Source organism: Semicossyphus pulcher, unplaced genomic scaffold (genome assembly GCF_022749685.1).
Source record: "Semicossyphus pulcher isolate SPU_LCO1_2020_fin unplaced genomic scaffold, fSemPul1.0.p SCAF_3, whole genome shotgun sequence".
NCBI classification, from domain to species: Eukaryota; Metazoa; Chordata; class Actinopteri; order Labriformes; family Labridae; genus Semicossyphus; species Semicossyphus pulcher.
This window is the reverse complement of record NW_027211704.1, coordinates 18,066,350-18,083,795: the sequence shown is the minus strand read 5'-3', so window position 1 is coordinate 18,083,795 and position 17,446 is coordinate 18,066,350. Positions and strand designations below refer to the sequence as shown.

At 40.1% G+C, this 17,446-nt stretch overlaps 2 protein-coding genes across 3 annotated transcripts; one reads left to right on the top strand and one right to left on the bottom strand.

Annotated features, from left to right (window-relative positions):
- Nucleotides 1–475: 475 nt before the first annotated feature.
- cdk2 (cyclin dependent kinase 2) lies at nucleotides 476–5,107 on the bottom strand. 2 transcript variants are annotated; one of them, XM_069677509.1, is made up of 8 exons: nucleotides 4,681–5,107; nucleotides 3,589–3,666; nucleotides 3,364–3,484; nucleotides 3,094–3,264; nucleotides 2,737–2,838; nucleotides 2,412–2,615; nucleotides 1,228–1,338; nucleotides 476–627 (listed from the first exon to the last, which is right to left on the bottom strand). In XM_069677509.1, the coding sequence occupies exons 1-7, from the start codon at nucleotides 4,794–4,796 to the stop codon at nucleotides 1,234–1,236; spliced, it is 897 nt and encodes a 298-aa protein (XP_069533610.1). In that variant the 5' UTR covers nucleotides 4,797–5,107; the 3' UTR covers nucleotides 476–627; nucleotides 1,228–1,233. The 2 variants fall into 2 exon arrangements, with proteins under 2 accessions (XP_069533610.1, XP_069533609.1); XM_069677508.1 differs by having other exon boundaries at nucleotides 476–1,338.
- Nucleotides 5,108–11,819: 6,712 nt separating this feature from the next.
- Nucleotides 11,820–17,446, top strand: pmela (premelanosome protein a). Its single transcript, XM_069677506.1, has 13 exons — nucleotides 11,820–11,883; nucleotides 12,944–13,039; nucleotides 13,130–13,276; nucleotides 13,453–13,587; nucleotides 14,224–14,385; nucleotides 14,467–14,751; nucleotides 14,836–15,317; nucleotides 15,366–15,600; nucleotides 15,694–15,804; nucleotides 15,922–16,024; nucleotides 16,637–16,842; nucleotides 16,925–17,015; nucleotides 17,293–17,446. The coding sequence occupies exons 1-13, from the start codon at nucleotides 11,820–11,822 to the stop codon at nucleotides 17,444–17,446; spliced, it is 2,271 nt and encodes a 756-aa protein (XP_069533607.1).

The following is a 17,446-nucleotide window of genomic DNA, read 5'->3' as shown; positions in this document are numbered from 1 at the left end:
GAATCGACTGAAAGGAAACTAAATGTTATGACTATAACTTCTGTTCCCTGAAGAAGAAGAACGGGGTACAATACATATACAGGAGTAAGGGCGTGATATCCCATACTACATGTGTTGTACTGATGGAATCCACTGAAAGGTAACCCTCATAAGTTCATGCATGGGTGTGAAGATGTGAACTGTAGAAGTGGGCCTGTGCTTTGGTGTAGACCAAGACTAATGAAGTGTAACAGTAATTGGATTTAACAGCGCGAGACAGCAGTTGACTCTGGTATTTCAGAGACTATTTGGTATAATTGTTTCATTTGGCTCCAGAACTGACGAAAACATTCACTGGCACTCAAACTGCCGACCCTCCAAATGAACCAGCTGAAGTGCAAACTGAAGACCGAAATGATCCTCACATGAACCAACAGTAGCAGTTATTTAAACAAGTTTATTTTTTTCAAACTGTGAATAAACAATATCCATAAAAACGGTTCATTAGTTTTGAATAAAATCGAGAGTAAGAAAGATGCAAAAGCACATTAAATTCTGTAAAATCTGAATTACAACAGGAACATTTGTATTTAACAACTGTATGTACAAAGCTGAACTTCAGTTTGGTGAGAAATCCTGACAGGAAAACTGAAATAAAAATAAACATTTGTGTGTTAAACAACCAAAAGGCGCCGTTTTAAAATGACTTCGAGATGCTTTCGACCCATATTCAGAATTTAGCTGCAGGAAAAGGACGCCCTGCTGCACGGTCTTACAAAGCATGACATTACTTATTTGCACTATCCCACATACTTATTCAATCGTATCTAATTCTAACTATGTGACTATTTGAATTTGGACTTCCTAAAACCATCATCCCCTTTGAACTGGGAAGTGTAATGGCTAATAACTAAAAGCACCTGCACTCAGTCAGAGGACCTTCCCAATCACAAATAACATTTACATCAAAAATGGCAGATGCACATAAATATGAAAAATAATGATATTGAAAATTACAGTTTAACGTTTATAACTATGAAAACATCACAGCTGAGAAACACAGTAAAACTCTCAGGACATCCATCATCTAGACTGCTGGTTTTAGGTTTAACCAAACAGCCATGTAAAGACACGATATATCCTGTAGCGTCCAGTTTTTTCTGTGTATTTCAGGCATGAACACAACAAGAGGTGCGGAGGTCCTTATTGCTTTAACATCGTTGGCATTAGCATGGCCTGATATCTTACTTTGTCTCAGAGTCTCAGGTGAGGGACTGGCATGGTGACGTCTCGGAAGAATCGATGTACGAGGGCATTTTTGGCAGATAACCTTTTGTTTGGATCATATTTCAGCATTTCCTGCAAACACAAAGACAAAAGAGGAGATATACAGTCAAACTATTTGTCTTCCAAAGATTAAATTAAAATTTAATTATTATTTCACCAAGCCGGAATGCGTGTTCAGATGGCTTTTTTTAACCATGTGAATAAAACAAATAAAATCAGTCAGAACGACAAATGACTGAAAACGATGGATTATTTCATTCATGTTATTTAGATCGACTAATACTGTGAGCTGCAGTGGTTAGTGCTGTCGCCTCGACTCTAGAAGGTTCCGAGTTTGAATCCCGGTATGAAGAGAAAGGCCTTCTGCGTGGAGAACCCCGTGCATGTTCTTCTGGGTACTCCAACTTCCTCCCACAGTCCAAAGACATGCTCGTCAGGTTAATTGGTGACTCTACATTGCCCGTAGGTGCGAGTGTGAAAGGCTGTCTGTCTCTAATGTGTCAACCCTGTGATTGACTGGTGATCAGTCCAGTTGTACCTCTCGCGCAGGGACATAGTGTAACCACCTTATTGTTACAGCTCTACTATTCAGTTTTAACTTATGTGTATGCTGTTGTGGAAAACCAATTTACCTTCATCACATTTTCTAACCGGATTATTTCCACTCTTATGCAGAAGTGCATCCCTTCCTTACCTCCGATTTTCCGAGAGAACTCACATTTTTCCTCGTTGTCTGCTGGTTTCCTAAATTCTTCTTCTAAATTTATAAAAGTCTACTGTTTCCAACTGGACAACAATTCAGCTACAACAAAATGTTTCCTGGCTAAAAAATAAAGCTATTAGAGTGTGCACAGTTCTCGATTATTATTAAATGGTTTCATTTTTAATCTGCATCTGGATCCTCAAAGCAAAGACTGAAACAATTCTGCGTTCTCAATTTTGTTTCATTAAGGCGCAGCGGTTAATGAGAAAATAAAGAAAATTATACACTCTAAGATGTAGCACTTGCTCCTAAACCTTCAACAAATTTAACAGAAATCTGATCAACTAACACCGAAACAAAAGTAAAAATAAATGAAAAATTTTCTTTGCAGGTTTAACTAAAGCTTAATGCACCTATGAATGAAAGATAAAAAGGCTCTTACTCCGAGCAGTTCTCTTCCATCCTCGTCGAGCAGAGGCACCACTTTGGATAAATCCTGCAGGGCCCACTTAGGGAAAGATGGTTTGTAGTCGGGCATCGATGTGACTCCTGGCCAGACAGTCTCATCGGGCGTGCCCAGAGTGCGGAAGATCCTGAACAACTGATCGATCTCTGAGTCGCCGGGGAATAAAGCTCGCCTGGTGATCTGTACGACAGCGGACAGTGAAGTCAGATATGCTTGTTAGATGTTCCCCTTTGATTTCTTGTGCATCATGTGCAGGCTTCATTGATTCACAGTGAAGCTTAAAGTCAAAGTTTTTTTTTACCATTTCAGCAAAAATGCATCCCAGGCTCCAGATGTCAACAGCTGTAGAGTAGTATTTACAGCCCAGGAGGATTTCTGGTGCTCGATACCAGAGTGTTACCACCTGGAAAATATCACACAGGCAAAGGAAGTTAGTTAGTAGGAAAAGATACATTTCTTAGAAAACAACTGAACCAAAAGAAGCCTCCACAAAAACAAGTTTATGCACATCATTTTTTTGCCATTAGTCATTGTTCTCAGAGGAAGGCTGATGCAGAGCCTCGGCTGCTGGGTATAGTAACGAAAACCCAAATAAAGATCCTAGTAATTTTAAAAGACACCTGTTGATATGCATGAACATGGTAACTGTTCACTTCACCTCATGTGTGTATGGACGGACTGGCACACCAAAGGCTCTTGCCAAGCCAAAGTCAGCGAGCTTGATCTCCCCCTGGGCGTTGATGAGGAGGTTCTGGGGTTTCAGGTCTCGATGAAGAACCCTGTGAGAGTGGCAGAAGGCCAGGCCTTGCAGCAGCTGGAAAAGATAACTCTGCAAACACACAAAATGCAACCAGGTAAGTTAACTCAGAAAAGTCTATTCATGCTTGGTTTCTTGAAGATCTGCTTTGCAAATCTAGCTGAGGTTTACCTTAACCAGAGGCAGAGGGATACCAGTGACGGAGGAGGAGTCCATGAACTTTTTGAGATCCTGATGAAGGAACTCAAAAACAAGGTACAGCTTGTTCTCTGTGTGGATGACATCCCGCAATCTGAAACAGTCGACAGGCAGGTTGGATACAAAACAGACTGAAACAAGTAATGTGGGAATCTCGCAAGCGGGATATAGCTTCAAGTCATAACATCATGCACTTACTTGACAATGTTTGGGTGACTGAGTTCTTTGAGAAGTGAAATCTCTCGGATTGCAGTGCTCGGTACACCCTCTGTCTCCCTGAAGGAAAGGCATAAAAATGAACAAGTTATGATGCTGATTAACTAGCTGCAGGGTATAATGCTGTCATTTCAACTTTATTTTGTTATTTACTTTAGCTTGGTTTATGATTTCATAACATTTACTGCTTTCATTACTTCACTATCTTTTGAACATCTCCACAGGAAAAACCATCAAAGAACTTTTAAAATAACAAGAGATAAAATAACTGCCATCTCCATTTTTTGGAAGGGGAGCAGGAAAATCATTAGTGTCCGTTATAGTGGCACCACTCTTAAGTCCTGAAAAATGTCCCTGCCAGGACAGCTTACATATCAGCCAACGAAAGATAAGCACTGCAATGCTTTTGCTTTCCATGGTCTGACACAAAGGTCAGAAAATACAGAGTAAAGTGAGTCAACTGTTGAAGCCCGGGAAATTATCTATCTTTGGCAGACATGAAAATGATTGTTTAAAAGAAAAATAAACAACTTGATAAGTGACAAAAAGTATGCATAATTGTTAACCAAGAATCATGCCCACACTTAAATATGATTTAACCATTGGCTTGTGACCCTGTGACCCCTGATAACACGTTGATGTCTACTAGAATATAAAAAGTTATATTTTCCTTAAATAGTTTTTTATTGGGATGATTTTAACAGCCATTACAAGATTCAAATTTCCCAAGTAAAAGGCCTAACTTATAGAAAAGTAATAAAATTAAGTTGCAAATATAAATGCTTTTAATATGAAGGGAAATATCTGAATAGAGTATTAATGTTGTTTTACAGTTTCAAATCTGATTTTTACTGTAATATTTTTACTATGGTACAACAAACCCTCCAGAAGTGATGGGAGGAGGCTCTCTTTCTTGTGTGCAAATGTCGTTTTTTTTATCGTCACACCCTGATGGAGCCATAATGAGAGTCAATATTTTCAGCAAATTTGAAGCAAAATTGAGCTAAAAAATAATGTCAGCTTGGCATCTTGCTGCGCCGACATGATAAACAAAAACACTCATTGTAAACTTACGTGTCCAGTCTGATTTTCTTGAGAGCAACAGTTTCTCCCGTCACTTTGTTCTTGGCTTTGTAAACCACTCCATACGTCCCTTCTCCTATCTTTTCCACCTTCTGAAACGTATCCATTTTCAAACAAAAGATAGGAAGTTTATAGGTTGTTTAGCTAGTCAGCGAGACTCTCCTCTTTGTGTGAGAGCTAACGTCTGCTCGGTGGCTAAAGAGACGAACGAGCAGCGCGAGGACCGACATATAATTAACGGCTCTCCGGGCTCGTTTGGGCGGTCCAGACACACCACGGCCGGGGGGAAAAGCTCCTGTAAAGTAATAAACTGTCTCGGGTCAGAACAACTCCACTAAAGACTGCGGTACCGCGTCATTTGTTGGCCCTGATAAAGATAATGTCTGAAAATATGTGGATTAGCGGCTACTACTCTGTGGAAAACACTCAACCAACAGAGCGACGTTTCCCGCGTTACTCCTGGAGCGTTCGTTTTTGTGTTCAGGACACACCGACTAATGTAACCGGGTGGTGATTAAGAGGCTTTTGAATTTGTTGCTATAAAATCGTCCTCCCAGGGAGTGGATTTGTGAGAGACAAGTGCGGACGATTAGGTAATATGTCTTTTTTTAAAATACTGCTAGTTTTTTCCGAATTGTTTTCATTAATTCCAGTTTGTACAATCCAAAAAATGGAGTATTCTTATTTCGGGACGAGCAAAATTGTGTAACGAACACCTCTCAGAGGTCACATGGCGAGATGACGATGATGACGTCATCAACGTTGGATCCGGAAGTAGTAACGAATTTTTCTTCCCCCGTTTTCTTTGTTTTTTGTTGCCAAAAAAGTGCACACTAATTCTACGATACTACCATTAAAAATGTATCCTGAAAAGAGTGCATAAATATCATCCATGGAGGTAAGGTGGTAGATTATATACGTCATGGAAATCTAACAAAACGTCTATGTTTTGTTTTTGTTTTTTTGTTTTTTGTTTTTTTACAGATTTTGAATTCATAAATAAATAAATGAGTCAATAAAACATTGCTTTTAAGTGTTTACACGAAATACAACACAAGTAGTATAAAATTGAATAACAATATAATTTACAACAATACTAATGCTAAAGGCCATTTAAATACCGTCACTGATTAATACCTTTATTTTTGCATAATCTTTCACAGAAATCATGTGATTTTGGATGATAGGAAGGAAATGTCAAATACTTAAATTGTAAATTGCCCCATATTTAACAGTGTACTGAAGAAGACAGCATGATGGCGATATATAGGCTACTTGCTCCCTCTAGTGGGAGTAACTGCAGCTGTGCAATGCCTCTGGTTTATATCATTAACTGTTTATATATATATTTATATATATATGTCATTGGTTTATATCATCATATGGTAGCTGAAAAATCACGTGTTTTTTTTATATTCATATACAAACCAGATCCACGAAAGCAACAAGACCTTTCAAAGCAATCTTAATGGTAGCCTACTTTATTAAAATTGAATTTATTAGATGGTGTAATATTTAGATTTGTGATAACATTTTGCTCAATTTAGAAAGTTTTTGGAGATCTTAGTTACTTATGGAGCTGGTTTCTTTATCAAAATGTTTCTCTGATTTAAATGTGAAAATTGATTATTAATGCACTTGTTTTATTTAAATCAAAATAATTATTGCATTGCTGTAATTGTTTTAATTTGGTGTTAAAATTAAAAGTAGATTAATTAATGTTATTAATTAAAAGATGGTGGTATAAGTTTGAATTTACATTTATATATTCACAAAGTCCAGCATGTAGTTTATAGGTTGTAAAAAAAATCATCTTATTAATTAACATGTTTGTTTTTCCTTTATTTTCAAAGGTTATCAACCTACTGATAACTGCTAATAAACTGAGGAACTGCATGTTTGAAAGTAAAAATTGTAAAAAAAAAAAAAATTTAAAAAAAAAAGACAACAAAAAGATTCTGGAAGAAAAAGGAGTTGAGTTGTCCCACGTCCTCTGTCATCCTTAAGCCCTTTTAAAGTTCAGGCATACATTGACATTAAAAAAACGCCAGAGAACTCGACAGTTGCAAGAAAAGCAAAAGTAGAGTGAATAACTGATGACCCTCTTCCACCAATTATTATCAGTGTGTTGCCAAAGTTGCCAAAGTTATTAGTTCTTTCAACTTAGATTTCACTTCACGTTTCCATCTTATAATGCGGTCATGTCGGATTGACCAGGTTTGGACCCTGCTGGGCATCTATAACCCCCCTAAAAACAACATGAAGGAAAGTTGGAATCAAGTGGACATGTCTCTGTATCTAAATTGTTCCGTCAATGATGGCTGTATTTCATTCAGCAGTTTTAGTTTCAGGGTCCTGGTATTGTGTGTGCTTGCTCACTGCCTTCATGGAAGAATTCAGACCAGTACTGCACATGATCAAAGCCCAGAGTCTTGACATGTCTCCACCCAGGAGACTGATTTAGGTGACGTCTCTGTCCACCACGAAAAATGTATGAACACTGTTAATCGGTAGAACTGTAGCCTTTAATATCCTGATTCAAGTCATGATGACTAAAAGTTTTGCAGAAGAGTGAGCATAATCTGTTTCCCCTTGAGCGTTTCCATTCAGACAAATGTCCAGGCCTTTTTTTGAGTGCTGTTGTGCATGGGAATGAGAACATCAAGTGACCAGCAAACAGAAGGAGTTAGGATTGCTTTCAAATGTGATGAAAATAAGTTTGGTTTAAGCCTTGTAGGTGCACAGTTTAGCCTGTCTCGCTTCACTGATCTGGTGTTTGGCCAAAACTAAACCATGATCTGTGAGCCATCGACAACTGCAAGTGTGTGTGACTGCAGGTGGGGGGCGGGCAAAGTGTCAGCCTGTGTTTTTATCATTTTGAAAGCACCAAGCTCAAATGTGGCCCTGGAGTTAAATTATTTTTCAAATTCGATTTGTTCCTCTACTTACAGAATCCTTTATGCTTATTCTTTTTCAACCACATATTTGAAACCTAACTATTTACACATTTTTCAACAGAGAAACTTAATTCAAACATTAAAAACTTCAGCTTAATAAGGAATTGTGAGAAAAACTGAGAACCAACCAACAACTAAATTCACTGACATAAACTGAGATCAAATATTTTCCAAACAAACTACACTAATAACAGTTATAGCCTTGGCCCACAGGCAGGTGTTTGGCAGTGCGTTTCAGCAAAAATCTCTACGAAATCCACTCACCCAGGAGCCAAACAAAACTAATTTATTGCAATGGCAACCTTTAATTGCAGTTGGGAACACAAAGCTGATTGAGATTAGCTTTTTATTGCAGGTTGATGCATACACATGCAAAGGGGGCACACGCACACACACACACACACACACACACACACACACACACACAGACTTAAAATGGCCTAAGACAATTCCTAGGGTTATGTCAAAGGTGTTAGTTGCTATGTTTGGTTGTAACATCCAGAGGCTTCAGAGGCCTGCTATGATGTTTATCTTCCAGTGTACAGTATCTTTTACATCTTTCCAACCTTAAATGATTGTACGTTACATGTTATGAGCTTTATTCAACTATGAATTCACATTTACACTATTCAGACCCTTTTCCATTTCTTCATACCCATTCAGCTTAATTTTTTTCTACCAAGTTGAGCTAGCAGGATTAGGTGAAGGTTTAGCTCCCAGTATACCCTTTTCATCCTTCATCCATTTCCACACCCCACCCCTGTAATAATTTGTCATATAAATGTAAGTCAGCTTGAAAATTTAGCCCCCAGCCATTAATAAAGCTGCGTAGTTTAGCCCCCAGCCATTAGTAAAGCTGAGCTGTGTAGTTCAGCCCCCAGCCATTAATAAAGCTGCGTAGTTTAGCCCCCAGCCATTAATAAAGCTGTGTAGTTTAGCCCCCAGCCATTAATAAAGCTGCGTAGTTTAGCCCCCAGCCATTAATAAAGCTGTGTAGTTTAGCCCCTCAGCCATTAATAAAGCTGTGTAGTTTAGCCCCCAGCCATTAATAAAGCTGTGTAGTTTAACCCCTCAGCCATTAACAAAGCTTTGTAATTTAGCACCCAGCCATTAATAAAGCTGCGTAGTTTAGCCCCCAGCCATTAGTAAAGCTGAGCTGTGTAGTTCAGCCCCCAGCCATTAATAAAGCTGTGTAGTTTAGCCCCCAGCCATTAATAAAGCTGCGTAGTTTAGCCCCCAGCCATTAATAAAGCTGTGTAGTTTAGCCCCTCAGCCATTAATAAAGCTGTGTAGTTTAGCCCCTCAGCCATTAATAAAGCCGTGTAATTTAGCACCCAGCCATTAATAAAGCTGTGTAGTTTAGCCCCCAGCCATTAATAAAGCTGTGTAGTTTAGCCTCCAGCCATTAATAAAGCTGTGTAGTTTAACCCCCAGCCATTAACAAAGCTTTGTAATTTAGCCCCCAGCCATTAATAAAGCTGCGTAGTTTAGCCCCTCAGCCATTAATAAAGCTGTGTAGTTTAGCCTCCAGCCATCAATAAAGCTGTGTAGTTTAACCCCTCAGCCATTAACAAAGCTTTGTAATTTAGCCCCCAGCCATTAATAAAGCTGCGTAGTTTAGCCCCCAGCCATTAATAAAGCTGTGTAGTTTAGCCTCCAGCCATTAATAAAGCTGTGTAGTTTAGCCCCCAGCCATTAATAAAGCTGTGTAGTTTAGCCCCCAGCCATTAATAAAGCTGCGTAGTTTAGCCCCCAGCCATTAATAAAGCTGTGTAGTTTAGCCTCCAGCCATTAATAAAGCTGTGTAGTTTAGCCCCCAGCCATTAATAAAGCTGTGTAGTTTAGCCCCCAGCCACAAGCAATGTATTTTAACTCCCGATTTAGACTACCTGTTACATCCTAAATCTGTTCCCCACATTTCCATCTCTTCATTCTCTTTCAAGTGATTTTTATACATTGAGTTAACTGTACAGTTAAGCTTCAGTCATTACTAACGTGAAGCAGTTTAGCTCTTAGTTTTGACTACCTTTTCCACTTTTCATCCATTTTCCATTTCAACTATTCAAACTCTTTCAACACACATTAAACCCAGCAGTTCAGTTTATCTTCAGCTTTTCAACAAACCTTAAAATTTCATCGTTAAATCGATTTCACATCTTTTATACATTACTGATGTTATTCAGCTTAAACATAAACATTGCAGTTAAGCTTCAGCTTTTTCAGCAGCCAGAAGTCACACCCAGATTTCTTCAGGAATTGCATCCTATCCTTTCAAATAACTTCCCCAATCTGAAATACAACCCTCTACATTTTTATTCCATAAATTCCTTGAACCTCAGAAACGATGTTATTAAGATACATAGTGGAGACTAATGAGCAAAGAAGCTAATGGTTGACTATTTGTGGTATGTTAGGTCAGGTGCTCTCTGAGAAAGGATTTGTTTCCTCCTTGTAGCACATGAGGGGTCACATGTAGTGCAGCCTAAACAGTCTCACAGGCATGAGACAACACCAGTGAAAAAACACAACTAAACACTGTTGTTAGAGAGCTCAGAGCAACTCAGTCTTTACAGCGAATATCATTATTATTTCTCATGAATCCCTCCATTTTTAAAATGTTCCTCAAGTTTTACAACTTCAGTTAAAAGTGCGAGAATTTTCAATATTTTATTTTGTGTTTGATTTACTTTCTTTTCCTAATCTCTCCTGGTAATTTATCTATTTAGTATTTTATATTTTTCACTTTTCACTGTTTGTCCTTTGTAGCCTCATTCAGAGTGAAGGCCAAGAACAGGGAAACATATCATGTAATGTGCACATGCCGTTTTGATTTGACGTGACATAACTTTATATATATATATTTTGAGAGGATCATGATTTTCCGGAGGCATCTTTATATTCAACATATCAAAAATTTGGACCTTAACTTGAGAAGAAGGGAAACTTCCAGACCAACAACGCTCAGTATTCTTTTTAGCGTCTGCTTTCACATCGTGCTTCTTTTCATGCTGTAATGAAGTCGACCACATCCCTCTGTGCTATAACAGGTTTACTGGGTTTGAAACTATTTTTAAACGACAAACACAAACACTTTTCTTCTGTTTCAGCACCATAGGAAATGAACTGAGGCAAATAGAATAACATAAATAATTCATTGTGAAGTATCAATGAGATCCAGTTACAGGATTTATTGATGTCTATTGTCTTATTTGAAGATGCTTAATGGGAGATGTTTCATTAGAGAAGCTGTGACTCTGTGAGAAAACTAATGTAAAAGAATTTATATTAAAGCTTGTGACTTTTTTTATAAATTCCAGATTGAAGCAGCTCTTTCCTGCATTCCTCTCATCATCTGAATGAAACATTATGATCATTAAAGGTGGATATGTGTCTTATAAAAGGAGCACGGTTGTGTCTGCAGAGACAAAGAGCAGCGGCAGCCTGAGGGGGACAGCAGGATACTGAGGAACGGGCTCAGGAAATAAAGGGATGCTATTGATTTGCCGGCCACACACTCATCTTGTGACGCCCATGCTCTCATAGCTCTTAGGTCATACGTCAGCGGCAGGCATAACTCGAGCTTTGCTCACAGTTCTCACCGCTCTCCCCGTCCTTAAGCAGGCAGCAAGTACAACATTTTCATTTACACTGTGCAGAAAGCATTCATCGATTTCCCAACAATGCACTTAGAAAATATTGTCCTGCTTGAGGGATGTCTGTTCCCTCAAATGTGTACATTTGAATTATTAACATGCTCTTTACTACTGGAGTTTTGGCGTCTTTGAAGTTACTGCACAACATCCTGAGTGCTTTATGGAGATATTGTATTTATGACATGTAGCATGTGTAGCATCAGAAAAAGGCTCAAATAGTAAAGAGAACATACAGTCAAAAAACTGCTAGAAAAACAACAATTCCTTGAAATCACACCATTAGTTAACAAAACTTTCTGTTCAAACAGTTTACAAAAGGGGGGCGGGGCCTGTTGGCAAACTCCCAGTGATGTCAGAGGTATGAAAGAAACTTTATGGTAATTCATGCTGGAGCCCCCCTTATAGTAGGGCGAGAGTGAGGAGGCTCTCGTTAAGTCTCTCTGGGAGTTGTGTTGGGGTTCAGGACAGCAGGGTGAGGATCAGGGCTCAGAGAGAGGACACACACACAGCCACATCGAAGATGAGGACGCTCGTACTGCTGCTGCTGGTTTCAGCTTTTGCATCTGCATCGGCCTCGGGGTCAAGTGAGTGTTTTAGGGTTTCATTCTGTGGAGAAAAATGTACGGATATTGTGATGCGCAGGTAGAGTTCCCTAAACAATGAATGATTTATTATCTTTAAGTAACAGGAGTATAAAGTTTTGTAAGTTGTTATACAATGTCTGCCATTTCAAAAAACTACAATGAACTGTTTGACCTTATTTTGACAAACAAAAAAGACTTAAAAGAACTGCAAAAGGATAAAGTGGAATTACCTTGACGTGACCCATTTGGTAATTCTTTACTGAATTTGGGGAAAAACAAAGATTAAAAGCTAAACAAGTCTACTAATTAAGATGGACTTTTTCTGTGTGTGATGTAAGCAACCTTATAACAGAGTTCAGCTGCAGGGGAAGGGATTCATTTTAATGTCTGTGACCAATTTAAATCAACACATTTCTGCTTTCCGTGTAATTACACGCTGAATCTTTGAGTTAGTGTTTCCTTGTTAGGGCCACACATTGAAAATGAAAAGTGATTGATTTCATGCTAATTTCATGCTAACACACTTCGCTCTCTGTTCAAGAGGAGGCACATTGTACAAACATCAACATGGTGTAACTCAGCGCATCCTGTGATTTAAAACCATTTCTTTTCATGCTTTGGCATTTGAAAATCAAACCGTGTTATTGTGAGGGTATTTGATTTAATCACACATCAAGAGCACGCACACACACACACACACACACGCATCACTAGCTGAGGAAAAAAAAAAACCCTGTGAGGCAGCGCCTGGGATCCCTCATTCCTCTCTCTGGGATTACTGATGCTGCTGCTCAGCTGATAGTCACATGAAAGGGATTGGGGCGGGGGGGGGGATTGCAAGTCGTGTGACTCCCACTGCTAAGAACCCCGACACTCAACAATGCCAAAGACACTGACCTTCTCTGGTTTACATAAGCATCTTTATCACTACATTCAAAAGCTGCTTTGTTATGATAAAGAAGCTTCATACTCTGAAGTTAAGCATACAGCTTTAAGAACTGTGTTTTAAAGAATTGTTGCTTCAATGCATTTCTTTGATTCCTTAAAAAATGTCTTCCAGAGCCTAAAAGTCAGTTCACACGTTACCGCTCGTGGAACACACAGAGGTATCCGATGTGGAAAAATGGAGACCAGAGGTTCAAGAGCTCCTGGACCGGTGAGCCGCACTGCTCCGCCACTACAAACAGTAAAGTTGTCTCTACCGGTCAGTCCGAGGGTGTCAAATTGTGTTATGTTTTCTTTCCAGGTGGTGAAGTAACTTTTGATGTGAAAAACGATTCACCCACTCTGACTGGAGCCAGAGCGACCTTCACTATTGATCTGAACTTCCCTCAGAACCAGACATTGCTCCCGAACGGGACGGTGGTCTGGGCACGAAACTGTACCATTGATGGTAAGATAACTTTTCTACTAGAACCAATAATACTGTCCACTACATCATTTATGCTTTTAATACGACACAAACTTTACTCTTTGGTTTTTTACAATAGCCACCATATTTTACTGTTGCATTATATTTATATGTGTGAGGTATAGTGATATAGACCGATATGTCTGTTGCGTTTTCAGGGCGAAACTATCAGAAGGGTCAGCTTGTGTATCCCAACCACGACAACAACTGGACCGGAGTTTTCCCGAATGGCACACCGTTCCAGAAGGGCAAAGACAAGAAGAACCTCTATGTTTATGTGTGGAAAGCATGGGGTAAATACATTTGAGTGAATAATAATAATACTTTGTTTTGCTGCAGTAGTAACTGCTTTTGTGAGCCGTACACCACTTCCAACCGCGGCTGTGACCACATTCAGTTAACACAAGAGGGTTCAAATCAACGCAGGTGGAGTTTCCTTAAACCTAGTTTAAAGTTTAAACATTTCCCTCCAGCCTTTTTCAGTTGAACAGCTTGTCAGTGCTGAAGATGATCTTTATGTCTGACATGAGAAATTAACACCCCCTTCTACATCTGAAGACACAGCGTAAACATTTTTGTGCTTAATCAAGATTATCTCTTTGATTTCATATTCTGTCATTATATAGTTTTATGTGCACCCGATAGGGAGTGTTTTTTAAGCACAATAGCGTCAAATAAGCGTGCTGATATTATGCTAAACTAGATTTCACAAAGCTACAAGAAACTCTTCTTTTACAGCCTAACATCTGTTCACCAGCACGGTTCAGAAAACCAAAAGGAAGCTGTGTTTAGTTTCTGCTTGCCCCTCAGAATGAATCAGACTGAGCAGCATCTGATGCACTAAGAAAGTGATGAACGAGCATGAGAGTGTTGCATTTTACTTCAATAACCAGACGACTCTAAATAATCTAATTGTTTCTCCATTCCAGGGCGTTACTGGCAGGTGGCAGACGGGCCGTCCTCCTCCCTCAGTCTGAACACACGCGACACTCCTCTGGGCTCCTACAACATGGAGGTGGTCATCTATCACTGCCGCAACAAAGACAAGTTCATCCCTCTCGGCTACGCCTCCACAGTCTTCACAATCACAGGTGACCTATCGAACAATATCTAACCTAATTCAGGGAAAAGTCTTCTACAGTATTTCTCTAAGTGTTTCTCTCCTTCAACAGACCAGGTTCCCTTCACCATGTCGCTCTCTCAAGTCAATGATGTAAACCAGGCGGACAAGAGCTTCATCCAGAAGCGAGCCATCGCTTTCAGCGTCAAGGTCCACGATCCCAGCCAGTATCTGGACAGCGCCGACATCAGCTTCAGCTGGGACTTTGGCGACAGCAGTGGTACTCTGATCTCCAGAGAGCTCACTGTCACACACACGTACCTCGATGTTGGGGCGTTCAAGCCTCAGGTTGTCCTGATGGCAAGCATCCCCAATAACTGTGGAAGTCCCACTGTTGGTGAGATTTTAAACTAATTCTTCTTTATGCACAATAAAACGTCTTTACTGAGGTTTGCTAAGTTGTTTTAAACATTTCTTTCAGTTGCTCCTATTGATGCCTCTGCTGCCACAGCAGAAGTTGTGGTTGAACCCACCCTCGCAGGCATCCCAGCTGCACCAATCGATGGAGGAGATGCAATGGTTCCAGATCTCCCTGCATCAGACGCCACCCCGCTCGCCGCCTCCTTGCAGCCGGCCGTCGCTGTTACAGACGCAGTGGCAGTAGTTGTCATTGCTTCAGTAGCTCCTCAAGTCAATGCAGCTGTTCTTCCAGATGACCCCGCCAACACTGTTGCCCCTGCTGCAGGAGCAGATGTTGCAGCCGTTGTCACAGATGCAACAGGTGAGGTGGTCAGTGCTGCTCAAGAGCCGGCAGATGCTGTCACAGCTGCTCCAGTTGCAGTGGTTACAAATGCAGCCCCTGTTGCAGAGGAAGAAGAAGCTGCAGTTGAAGTTGCTGCCACTGTTTCCCCTGTTGACCCTGTTGCAGAGGGAGAAGTAGCTTCAGTTGAAGTTGCTGCCACTGTTTCCCCTGTTGACCCTGTTGCAGAGGGAGAAGTAGCTTCAGTTGAGGTGGCTGCTACTGTTGCTCCTGTTGCTCCAGCAGTAGCTACAGAGCAAGACGCTAATGTTGTGGCTACTGCTGCTCCTGAGGCCGATGTTGTGGTTGATAATGTTGCTGCAGAGGTTGTCCAGGATGAAACAGAAGCCCCTGTTGATGACATCGTGGTCACTGTTGTCCCTGAGGCCGCAGCTGCTGATGCCGAGGCTGCTGAGAATGAAGTTGCAGCTACTGCAGCTCCTGCAGGTTGGTATTCGCTCAAAGAAAAAAAGGATGCTTAAAAATAAAAAGAGCTCTTGTAGGAAATATCTAACAAAAAAATGTCTCTTGTTTTTCTAGCGCTACCAACAGCACAGGTTCCTCTCGTTGTGGCTAAGAGAGACGTATCAGATCTAGCTGACTGCAATGTGTACCGTTATGGCTCCGTAGCCACCTCTTTAGATGTCATCCGTAAGTCAATACAGTTTTTGAAGCATTTCAAGCATCAATAGACATGTTATTCTTTAATAGAAGTACTGTGATTTAATAATATTTAAAATGTTCTTTCCACCTCTTTTAACCCTACAGCGGCTATTGAAAGTGTAGAGATTGTTCAGATGTCCGGAGTTTTGTCTTTGGCGACTGAGCTGGAGCAGAATGCTGTGGACGTCACTGTTGTCTGTCAGGGAAGGTGAGAAGTGACTTTAATCAATTACACGAGCAAGTGGAGAGATAGGACTGTTGTTGTCAACGCTTGTTAATGTAGCTCAGTCTAGAATCAATCAAACATATCACCAACAATCAAACTTTACTTCAATCACTGTGGGAAGACTTCTGTAAGGTTAAACTTTAACAACCTGACAAATGATGAATGTCTTACAGTCAGAAATACAGTTTTAGAACCTTTGTGGATCTGCTGAAAATCAAGTTTTAGGAGCTTCTTCAAAATTCAGTCTACTGGCATACAAAAAACGCTTCAGAGACCCAAGATACTATTCATTTTATATGTTAAAAACATATATATATATGTAGTATGAAGTTTTCACGTGTCACAAAACAGGCAAAATTGGTTATAGCTAGCTTGTGGTGCATAAGTCAAAAAAATACTGTATATAAAGCCTCCAAAGTAGAAATAAACTGGCTCCAACTCACATCAGAGAGTACACAGACAGGGTCAGGAGGTTCAGTTTCTGCTTTCAGCTTCTCATTAGATGTATATTGATTCTGACTTACTGATATACTGATATCCTCTATAACTAAAACAAGAACTGTATCACTGCATCTTTATTATTCTTCCTTTTAGTCTGCCAAGAGAGGTCTGCACAGTCATTTCGGACGCTGACTGTGTAACACCGATGGAAACAGTCTGTACTGAAGCCAGACCCTCTCCGGACTGTCAAATGATCCTTCGTTCTTTCTTCAACGATACCGGAGTATTTTGCATCAATGTCTCTCTGACTAATGATGTCAGTTTTGCTGTAGCAAGTGCCAGAGTCAGTGTATCATTAGGTGAGTTGAAGAAAAATTCATTAATGGCACAAAAGTTCTTAATCTTCTGATTTCTCCCACTAACAATGTGCTTCAATTTCAGCCTCCACTGGGTCCCAAGCTGGAACTGCAGTTACAGTCCTGGGTGTGATGGTTCTCGCCTGTGTGGTCTGTTGTATTGGTTTGATGTACAGGTGAGGTCTTAAGTTCAGAACTTAATATAATTTGGGCCAAAAAGAAAAAAAAAAATTGTCAAAGAAACAAAACCATTATAAGCAAGCAGTACATAAATGTTCCATACATTATTTCAAAGAGTAAGGGTCCAAGGATTGATCCCTGTGGGACACCCATGTAGACAGCTTCCTGATCTGAGTCTGTACAACAGTTTCATTAGCTAATGTCAGCATGCTTACAATCACACAGAGAGTTAAATTCTTCCCCTGTCTAACATGTTTTTATGTTTCCAAACAGGCGGTTCAAGCAGTACCAGCCACTAAATGAGGACGGTGCTCACAGTAATGGAGGCAGCTCAGGGGTAACATCAGTGCCTATGTTGTTGTGGAACTTGTTGAGCCGACAGACACCAGGAGAGAGTCGTCCACTGCTTCATGGGAGGATTGTTTGA